General features: G+C 32.4%; 1 protein-coding gene across 1 annotated transcript in view; it reads right to left on the bottom strand.

Annotated features, from left to right (window-relative positions):
* Positions 1-12,100, bottom strand: part of LOC119085742 (homeobox protein abdominal-B-like) — a 93,201-nt gene extending 81,101 nt beyond the window's left edge. Inside the window, exon 1 of the mRNA XM_037196211.1 lies at positions 11,878-12,100. Within this exon, the coding sequence (XP_037052106.1) occupies positions 11,878-11,908 (31 nt within the window). The 5' untranslated portion in view covers positions 11,909-12,100. The remainder of the gene's footprint in view (positions 1-11,877) is intronic.
* Between the last annotated feature and the right edge of the window lie 38 nt (positions 12,101-12,138).

Raw genomic sequence — 12,138 nt, 5'->3', positions numbered from 1 at the left:
CCTTGGTGAAAAGCTGTTTTAATATTTATTGAATGAATAAAACAGCGAATGCTCTTTATCGGTTAAGTTTCACAGTGGCAGAGACAATGGTTGACTATGCACCTCTGTCAAAAATATTTATTTTGATGATGTGGTCCATAATCCAAATCATTAAAATAAACATTTTGGACCGAGGTGCATATACGATTTTATCTGCAGAGAACAAATACATCGAGATAAACCGTTTTGCACTAACGAGTAACGAGGTTATCGTTCCAAATAGAATCATTTATGCCATCGAGTGATAAATGCTTTTTTAGGCACTAGATATGTAGGGAATGACACTGACCAAATGTGCTAAAGTGGCAGAATTTTCTCCTTAATTTCTTCTTGACCTTTTCAGTTACACAGAGTGTGCTTAAGCGTTGTATGCAACTCGGTGATAAATACTTTGTGTTTTGTCAGACTCGGCCTACGGCTTCAAGTGACAACCTACACATATAGTGCCTAAATAGGTATTTATGCCACCGAGTGATAAATGCTTGTTTTAGTTTTCGTTACTGTGTTGAATGAAATATTGAAATGAATCTCAATTACTATTCAATTTGTAATTTGATATTAGAAGAGACTATTATTTTCGTTGAATAGTCTTTAAGCCTAAATAAGTTCTTTTTAGTGAAATTATCACTATGAATGTTTAATGTTTATTGTAAATCTAAGGTTTTTTCAATGTTTAGTTATTGTTCATTTACCTTACAGTAGTGAACAGAGTACACTTATAATTTTGAGTGTTTTAATTTTCTCTTTCCTCGTGTTGTTTTCCAGTTATGTAGACAAGTAGAATGAAGACTTTGTACTGAAAAATTAAACGTGGTTGAAAAACACGTCGTTAGTAAAGACTACACAATTTCCTGCATTTTACGCGATTCAATCGATTCAATCGATTCATTCAATGATTTCTTACTGCAATAAAGTAATTACGTGGGGTATATGACTCACCAAACTGGTGATACACGATTCTTTAATTTTGCGCTCTTTGCGCTTTTTGAGGTCAATGGTTTTGATTTTGATCGTCGAGAAATTTTTGAAGAGAATGTTAGCCTATCTACTTTCTGTATACACATCACATATTGATCGTTCTTACTGATGAGAGCAATATTTGGATTTATGAAATGGAATCGAGAAAAATAAATTTCACATTTTAATGTAAAAAGTCAAGACTAATTTCGTATCAGATTATTCGAAGGTTCACCTCCGAGTTTCGCTTAAAACTCCTCTGAGTTCATAATGAAATTGTGCAGGCAAGGGACGTAAGACAAATTTTTGTTACGACCAGCATTCTGCACAAGTATTTCTGTAATAGTAAGCAATTGCTACAATGAAGTACAATAAGAAAAAATGAGTGCTGAAACTATTAATAAGACAAGCCAACTCCACAGTGCTCCGGTTTAATATCAATATCGTTGTGTTATTTGTCTGAAGTTTAGAATAGGAAAAGCGAAATCTGCAAAGCTTTCGAAAATAGACAAAAACCATGCCCATTTATAACTGATAGAAGGAAAGCAGACGTACGGTCTTTCTATTTGACACACAGTTTTCTTTACAAAATCATTACATTCCATTTATTATAATATTGTACGGTCCAATATAACACACAACCGTGTACGATAAAATCAATTATATTTGAAAATACACAGACTACCTCAAATTTCAGATTTGTGATTTACTCTAGCGATATTATTCCATCGCATCACTCATTTCGCCAACCAGACATCGACATAAATAAAATTCTAAACGATTTTAGAACGATGAACATTACAACAACAACAACAATTTTCAAATGGTCGAAGAAGAACATTTTTATTGAAGGACACTTCTAACTGACCGTGCCCCATTAAAATCCAAGTAAAATATAATATATCTCAAGCCATTCATGCTACACTCGCCATCGTACACTACATTTATTTAACTTGCGTATAAAAACAAATGTGCCAAAGGTAAATATACCATATATCAACTAATCTGTTACATAATGTTTTTATGCTTATAAAAACACTTTTCTATAAAATAATTTAAATGCTTAAATGCTTTAGAGCTGCAATAATAATAAAAACTTTATTTGACCGTTTATTGCATTTTAAATGGCTCTTATATAATATTGTTGCTATTTACAATAATTTTTTTATGATTAATTTGACTTTTATTGATTATGACTAATTTTATGTGTAAACTGATTAAGTAGTGAGAAATGGAAAGTGTTAAATGTTTTATAATGTGCACAGCACACAAAAGAACAGTATATGTGATATATGTGAACTCTATGCACATTTACGTATGTACATTAATCTGTTGAGTTAAGCGGCAATTAGCTCGTTTGTAGGCACTTTGTACACACACACCTTATTGACGAGAAATTTAAGATATTAAATGTGTAAGGAACAATGCAACCAACGCATATGACACTAATTAATTTAAAATTATTTAACACTGAGAATGTGACTGACGAAGGCAAATTTCGTTTCCTTAAGCACGAATCTAATGCGGAAGCTTTCTGTTCATGTACTAAACGTAATACGTAAACTTTATGTGGTAGGTGTCTTCGCTTTTTTTTCTATACCGAGCTTTATGTGCTAAAATGCTTTTTTCATAGATTCAAATGTAATTTCGTATGGCAGGGAAAATGTTCGCTTATCAAAGATTGTTACGTATGTGGTAATCGAAAGTTCAACAGTCACCTAAAAATATTTAGCAAGAAATTCATGTGTTCGGTTAATTTGCTTAAATAACAATAGTTCCACTTCTCACAACATGTTACACATAATGTGTGTTGTGTCACTCTAACGTTTGTGAGCAGTAAATCAGAGTAAATAGGGGACGCATGTATAAACGTATAAACGTATGTCTGAATAAGAAAAACAGAAATTCGCTTAAATATTGCTAAGGGTTTTGAGGTGAGTGTAATTTAATTGAAATTTTATTCGACAATTAAAATTCATTTTAACGACTCCGGCGAGTGTTTATCATAAAATAGGCGCATATCTAAAGTGAAAATTATATTGTCAACGATTTTGTGGCTTTCGTAATTACAATTTGTTAGAAAGTGTATTATAGTCACACATGGTCGAGTTTTATACTCGCTGTTGTGTTCCGCAGCGATCATTTAATAAGCAATTTTTCCTTTTATTGACAAAAACAGTGAAACTTTCATTGACTTGGAGATTTTTTATGCTTGCTCGGTTGTCCCCTTTAATATACTTATATTACTAAAATCTGGTAAAAAATCGGTTTTTGAGTTAATGATTGTTACATCTACAGGAAGAACACTCAGAATGGTAGAATATAAGTTCAAGTCAAGAAAGACTTTTAAGCTACAAAAGTATAATCGGGAAATTTTCGTTCTCAATTACCTATCATTCCCTTTAAGTCAAAAAAGTCTCGAAAAAAATGGAGGAGGTTTTTAAGCTTTACGTTAACTTATAGTTAGAAATCATAACCTCGACAGTTAGTTTGTATTTCGGATTTTTTTTGGGTAAATTTTGGCGCCATTTGTGGCTACGATATAACACTTAAAGGTTCAAAACCATAGCAAATGAAATTGAATGCATTTGTATCGCATGACTAAGTAAATTAGATTTTATTTATAAGATAGACAGATCGAAAATAAACTAACAAACTATTACTCGACCCATCAAATAAATACGAAAAAATTGTAACTTCAATGAAGCTAAAATGTTTCGTGTTGCATTCCATTGTAACGAAAATCAATGTATGACGAACGACCATAAAAGTCCATTACAAAACTAAACATAATAAAATATTGAAGTAAATTGTATCACAATGTCACGATAATCAATGCAAGTACATGAGTCCCGAAAATGCGACATAAACGGCAAGGTATACAACAACTCCATATTATATGCACGCACAACCATGCTATCATATAATGGATATAATGGTCTTGCTCAATGTACGCTATATGCTTGACACATTCCATTAGAAGCCATTGTATAAAAGGCGTAAATTCTGTAAGTCACACCCACTTCTATTGAATGAATTCGTAGATATGGCATTCATTCACTTGTAAGCATGCGCATGGCCGATGATTGTATATAACGTTGCCAATAAATCTTAATCTGTTGGATTACATAGGGAACACAAAACACCATCACATGCTGGGTAGACAGACCACACCCACTTATTGGTTTTTTTAGAGTAAAACATTAGTGAATGGAAGCATCTCGGGAATTATAGTCATTTTCATAGTAGCTGTGTCCGATTTGAATGAAATAAATATTAGCGTCAGGGTGAGATATTACAGGTTTCGGTCTATGAAATTTCACCAGTTTTATGTATAGTGAAAGTCATTTGAGAGACACCTCAAGAGTTTTATTGTAAATGCTGAAAATTGTCATTTATTAATTACGATTTTACTGATCGAAGCAGAAGAGTGATGCTCAGTTGTTGTTGACGTGACTTTCCAAATCAGAGGAATATTAAATGAAGATATTTAATACTGACAATTGTAGTTATTCACAATTCACATAACTTAAGTCCAATGCGATAAAATATTGGTTGCTAACCTGCTGCTAATATTTTATATCAACATTTTCGCTGGAACATCGGATTGTACAGTCTGTATATCATATTTCATTAAGCGACGGTATAAAATTTGATAAAAGATAACATTTAATACATATCGGAAGTAGATCTAATAGTTATTTATAACATCGAATGCAAAGTTCTTTATTAGGCTCTAGATGTGTCATATAATACATAATACATAAAATGCCGAAAGCCATGTGTCATAATACACATGGAAAGCCTAAAGTACTTTGAACCGAGATTCATACAACGTTTTATGCAACAGAGGCATCTCGAGTTCGCAATTTTTGAACATTATGACGCTGAGTTGCATAATGGTATAATATTCATACAAGGGTTGGAATAGCATAGTGGTGGTCATAATATTCCAGAATTCTTCAGAATTTTGGCTAGCAATCTGTTCACGACTAGTAAGGGTTTTGGGCTGGTCTACTGTTATATAAGAAAATGTATGAAAAATATTGATATTATTAGCCTAGTATCGTGAGATAGGGTACGTCGCAGCTAAACAAATGTTTAACTCGCGTGTATGACAGTAATAGTGGATTACCTTCCCATGAGAAATTAACTCATTCATTTGCAATATGAGATATTTTCGTAACAAGTATAGTATATTACGACTAAAGTCTTCTTATGTATAAAATTGATATAAGAACTAATGAAGTAATAGATTTTGCATCAAAAAGTTGAAAATTATATAGAAGTAGTGGAATCAAAAATTGTTTTATGATTATTTGCTTGAAGAGCTTTGATGTGAAATAAGTAAGTAACTGAAGTGAGCCAACAATGCCAACATGGATAAGTTTGGCCAACACTAGTGAATTTGTATTTTCGTCTGACAATATATCAGGGCCTACTTTTTGGAAACTAATTTCTTGAATTTCTCGAAATTTCTCAAATTTCTTGAATTTTCTCGAATTCGAGAAATTCGAGAAACTTCAAGAAACTTGAGAAATTAGTTTCTTGAAATTTCTTGAATTTCTCGAAGTTTCTCGAATTTCTTGAATTTTCTGGAATTTCTTGAAATTTCTTGAATTCGAGAAATTCAAGAAACTTTGAGAAATTCAAGAAATATTTCTCGAAATTTCTTGAATTTCTCGAAGTTTCTTGAATTTCTCAAAGTTTCTTGAATTTCGCGATTTTCTCTAAAAGTTTCTAAAAAGTAGGCCCTGCAATATATCGATGAGAAAAACATAGCCAAATTAACCTGTTGCGGCCAGTTTGCGCCCAGCAGTAACAAAACAAAATATGCGATTATAATTAGCCGGTGCGTGTGATTATCAGTGAAAACGATATTGAATAATGCCTCCAGCGTCACAATCTACTTCGTTATCTTCAGAGAAACGTCCGAATATTTTATTATCTCCCTCTACAAATGTATTCATTTTAAATTTCCAACGTTACCACCTTTAAATCATTATTTCTCTCATAGACATTAAATCTACCACTACACCAGAAATGTTTACAGAAAAGAACCGAAGCACAAACGGATACCCTATTGCATTGGATTCGACAAAATTAATTTTACTAAAACTGCAACACATGTTCCATCTTGTTTCTGAAATCATCCTATGAAACTGGAAACGCTGACACCCTCCAAATAATGAACATCTGCGTGGATTACAGACAATTAAACTTAATTGGTTAATTTCTTTGATCTGTCGCCTAGGGAATTGTTTATATAGAAAATGGAAATACGACCGAAAAACCTAATACATGGATAGCACGACACATCGATGTGGTACAGCATTGACTCTTTTTAATAGGACCAATTTATCAAAATTTCGATGTAAATATTCTTAGACTGAGAAACCTTTGATAATATGGCCGGTCAATCAAAGACAGTCTCAACAAGGGTATAAGTGTTAAAACACACAAGCAATAATTCAATGTGAAAAGAGGCTGACCGCAACTACTACATAACGAATAATTGCTAGAATAATTTATAAAAAAAACACACACACAACCCCCAGTCGAAAGTGTAATAAAAATATATCGGTTTCCTTATTTCATGTTCATAAAATGCTAATGTATAGATATGTACTTTATGTGACTACCTAAAAATAATATAATCCGAATTTATTAAGCATCGCCACTTTGCACATGCTTGTAATAAAAAAAAATGTTGTTTATAGACCATAATATTCAGATATGTATCTTAGCAAAACGCTCTTTATTATCTTTAGCACTAACACTTTCATCAATTTAATTTATTGAGAAACGAACGTGTTTATGAGCGTCAGGGACCTAGGGTGATAACTAAACATTGCATACCATGTTAGTTTATTTGCTTTTTGTATAATATAAAGTAGAAACATTTTCCTTTTATTTGACTTAGCTAGGTCGCACTATCTTTGTGCTTTAAGTTACATTTTGGATTATGTTTTACAGAATTTGAAAGTAATATTTGATCAATGATACAAAATCATGACAATATATGCTGCATAGAATGAGTCATGTAAACTATTTAATTGAATAGGCTACGTTACGTTCAGCTAGGTAGTAGTCAAAATAACAATTTCCAGGCAAGTACGTTTTACCTACTAAATCCATAATAACACGTTTTTCAGTATTACTATTGATATGACGCAATTGCGAATATCTGATTCGTGTAATTTTCGCATTACTTTTATACTCAATTTGAAATTGGTCAAATCAAGCCAGTACGTCTTTCAACAATTTTACAATGATCAATTGCATTAGAGTTTAAGAAAAATTCCACAAGCCCATGTATACATGTTTAAAATAGCGCCACAGTCTCTCGTGTATAAATGTATGCAATATTCTTCACGTTACTTATATGTTACCTTTGGAATATTTAATGGAAAATAGGCGTCGGAATGAGTCAATTTCAGGTTGCATTTCAAGAGCTCTAGTTTCTTCATTTTCGAAGCTAAAGCTAAAAATTTACGTTTGTGAATCGGCAACATAAATTGAGAAGGATTTCCGGTTTTATGTTCGAGTTACAGTTTTCTCTCTGGCTGAAGAGCAATATATATTCAGTTCAGTTAAATCTTTAACAAGAAGTTGATGCAGACGATGAAAATCTGACCATTAGTTTTTAATGAAATGGCTGGTCATTATGTTAATGAATAGAAGGAATGGTAATTTTGAGGGTATTTCCTACGACTGTCCCATCTCTCAAAATGTTTTTAGGGATCTTTCGATTCATAACCAAAAAAAAATAATATTTTTGCAGCTTCTGTACTTCCTAGATATCAAAGCGTTCTACGTTGCAATGAAATTTCCATACGACATAAGAACAAGAATCAAAAAGCTGAGGCCAATGATCTTATATAGAAAAATGTATATTACGATACGCTTTTTCGCAAATAGCATATTTGAAAATACCTTCTGTCACATAATTTATTATCAGGATCGACAAGAAAATGCTTTTCTCAACGCAGGCGAGAAAACGTTTTGTTTATAACAACACCCTCGAAATGAGATTAACGACTGTTTCCCTAGGTAACCAATTAAATATTCCATCATCATTATGAATCATTTATAACCGATCGACAACGATATCTTAGCAAGAGTAGTGATTTATAAAAAGATGTGTGACCATCAGAAGAGAGAGCTTGTAGGTTAAAAAGTTTCTCAAACGAAAAACAGAACGCTTAGTAAATGAGGCCTTCACTTAAAATATTGTTTCAAATATGTGTTGGTACTTTGTAAAAGAAATTTTACCGACGCTTTCGTATGGAATGCTTTTTAACTGATTTACAACATTTTTTTGTGAATAGTTGTTTGCTTACCAAGGAGAGAAAATACGAAATTCCAACAAGAGCAAGATTTTGCGTCCAGAGCGAAGCGAGGACAGTGCACTGGCCTGACACTATTCACGCTATTTTTCATTTTTTAAATGCTGCTATTCATAGAGTGTCCAGCCCGTGGGACAGTGAATCGTTCGAATTGAAATTTCCTATTTTTCCCGAGGTGAACACAACACCACATTTTTCATGTGCCCGGGGTGTGAATAACCGTTTTTCTTCACGAAACGAAAACATTATTTCGTTAAAACAGTTTTGAAAACACAAGTTTTGAAGTTATAAATTTTCTCGCTTGCATTACAATCAGGCAAAAATGTCATTGTGTCAAGTAGATTCTGAGTAGAGATTATAAGGTTATTCACACCGCACACGTTAAAAAAGATTCAAACAATTTTTTAAATAATATCTGTTGATGGCCAAAAACCTCCAAAGATTGACAAATTGAGCTGAGATATTATACAACTTTCTCTTTATAATAATAATGTCCATTCGGTGTATTGGATCTAACCTGAAATCTAAAAATTTTCAGTTCAAGTTTAGGTAACTTGATCGGGATTCTAAAAAATCTGGTTACCTAAGCCAAAACTCAGTTTTTCAAGTTTTAATTAGCCTCATATTTGCTTAGAAGAAACCTGAACTTGACTTGAAAAGAGCTCAGTTTTTCAACTTCAGGTTTCAGGTCGAATCTGACCTGATTCGATTCTTTATTGTTAAAAGGAATGTAGATAATTTATGCTTGTCATAATACTTGTCGAAGCTTGACAATCTTTTAATTATTGTCGAGACAATCAACTCAATATTTCTGCGAGTCTTAATCGCTTGGAATTCTTCCTAACCATATGTGAAAACATTTTGGGATCGAATATTTTCAACATAATTTTAGTATTGTCCCAATTATGGCGAAAGTGATTTTATAACATTCAGACATATCGAATGCAACTCATTATCATCAAAAACTGCGAGGAGAGCAGTTAAGAAATTAGTGTTTTAATTAAAGAATTGAAGAAGAAAAATTGTTGATTCTTGTCGTCCACACTTTGTGTTTACATAATTTTTGTTGAGTGTTACTTCCACAGAACTACACAAAAAACATATCGTAATAGTATTTTTCTCAACTCAGTGACGAAAAGTAAAACTTTCGTTGCCTTTTTTGAGAAAAACGTTGTATACAACTCGGTGATAAATGATTTTTAGGCGCACGATGTGTATTGTCACACTCGACATACGACCTCGAATGACAATTTACACATCTGGTGTTTAAAAAAGCATTTATCACTCGGTTGTATAATAGTATGTTGTGTTACAAGTATTGTAATGTTGAGCGGAGCGAGTAAGGAAAATTGGGTCGTGTGCTGAAAAAATCTCATTACAATACGTGTAACACATCATGCTTTGTGCCAACCGAGAATTGAAATAGACAAATGCCCAAAAAATCATAATTTTCATGGTAAACAATCACTCTTCAAATTTGATCGATCACATTGCTTTGCATTTTCTAAAACGAATGCTGTAATAACTCATACAAATTCCATAACAACACTGCTTTGAGTGTTGAAATATCCCATCAAACGGGTGCTGAAATAAGTCACTTTACAACACTAAAATGAGTGCTGAAAAGAGTCGTATTTCAATTCTCGGTGGCATAAATTACTATTTCGTACCAAGACAGGAAATGACGATTTTTTCAGCATCAGTCCTAAGTTTAAAAAAAAAAAGGACGTGTGCTGAAAAAATCCATTTCCTATCGAGGTACGAACAACGTTTTGTGCACCGGACAACTGAAATAGACAAAATACATCAATTTACTTGAAAAAATTCAAACTTCACATTTAACATATTAAATTTGTTCAATCGAATAGTCATGGAAAAATTCATTCATAACCGTTCTCGCACGATAAATCGTAAAGAAATGATTTTTTTCCCGCACGCTATATCGTTCGAGAAAACCTGACATTTCATAACAAAAAATCATGGCAAAGTATGTCGTATTTCAGTTGCCCGGTGCACAAATACTTTTTGAACTGCACTCTGGAACCGTTTGGCCAATTTTTCTAATCTTTCACAGTGACGTGTCTTCGACATTCAAGAATCTTATAAATAATCAGAATATTACAGATTAACCTTATTGTCATATCATCATCGAATCTGTCACTTCTTATGTTTTAAATATCACCAATGTTTCAGGCACATTCTTTTACTTAATTCGCATTGTTATACGTTTCTTCATGTACGTCAATTTTTTCAGTTCCCATCGATTCATTTTGTCGTATTTATCGATAACAGATAGACATCTGTTTCTAAATGATCTGGAGTTTAAATTGCAGAGACATGAAACCTTTGGGGTAAAAAAAACTATCGATACCATCGTAGTTTCTTCACTCATTATCAAAGCCATTCACTTACGATCAGTCCTAAAGTTGATAGATTAAGAATTATTAGTTGTAATACAAAGTTTTCGCTTTCCCTTAGTTGTTTGTAGTTCACTATTGTGTCTTTTGTTCATCTAAAATGTCAAAGTTAAACCTTAATCAATAATACCGATCTTTAAATCTCAGACCTTCCATCCTCCAATCATACAGAAATTGCATCTAAGATATATCATCTTGGAAGTTGTATGTAACAAATTTATACAACTAGCAGACAAAATCCACTGCTGCTGTCGACATAAACGAATTTAAATAGCAAGCTGTATTGATTGCTCCATTGCTCTTTTTTCAAATACTGGAAATAACAAAAGAATCGTTCCAGTTGTTTATTTGTGGATTTGGGACCATATACGCGTTAAAACTGCACACAACGATCCAGATTGATTTATCCGTTTTTCAAACATGCATACATTTGTAAAAAAGATAAACAAAAACGTGTGCATGCGTTGCTTCATATAGCTCGCGTATATTATACAAAATAAAATTTAAACAACTGGAACGATTCTTTTGTTGTTTCCAGTGTTTGAAGATCGAGCAATGGAGCAACCAATGAAGATGTTCTTAAAGCGGCTGCTGTTAACAATTTTTTTGAGCAGAATCAACTCCGGAATGTTTGTCCGCCTCGACAATATTTAGAGACACTAATTTTTCATAAACAAAATTACACACGAAATATATGAAATTTCTTAGATCAAAAATCACACGGCTAATCACACTGGTTAAGATTGAGTATGGCCACTTGGAATGTAATGAATCCTGTCATTTGATGCGAAAAATTTTATTTTACTAAAACTAAAGCTTTAGCTCAAGTAAACGAAAAAAAAAATTGCTATTAAAGAACGATTCAATGAGACCTCAATTACTCACAAATACCAATTGAAAGAACACCGGCAAAGCATACGTTTAACGATTTTACGAAACAATAAAAAAAAAGTTTTCTCATCATCCACGTCTCATTATTCCGTGAGCGAGAACATAGATTATTTTCTGAACGAAAAATAATAATAACAAAAATTTCGACTCTAGTAATTTCGTAAAGAAAGTCAATTACATTGATAACAATAATAACAATAAAAAGTCATTCAAAAAGCTCCTACCTTGCTTAATTCCATTCACTCTTTTGTTCATTAAATAGCCGGTCCCCGTTTATTACCCGAAGAAAATCGTTTTATTTCAACTATTTTTAGCACTGTTTGAAGATCCAATATCTCTTTGATATATAATCGGTTTATTGCATTTTACTGTCCTATTTTGCTTTAATTATTCATTTCTTTTAATATTAATAGTTCACATTAACAAATTTAAATCAAATTAAAAATTAATTCACACAAACATGTTACTATAAATGAATAAAAAAA

Source organism: Bradysia coprophila, chromosome X, assembly GCF_014529535.1.
Source record: "Bradysia coprophila strain Holo2 chromosome X, BU_Bcop_v1, whole genome shotgun sequence".
Classification (NCBI taxonomy): Eukaryota; Metazoa; Arthropoda; class Insecta; order Diptera; family Sciaridae; genus Bradysia; species Bradysia coprophila.
Note: the sequence above shows the minus strand (reverse complement) of the source record. Positions and strands in the feature narration are given on the sequence as shown.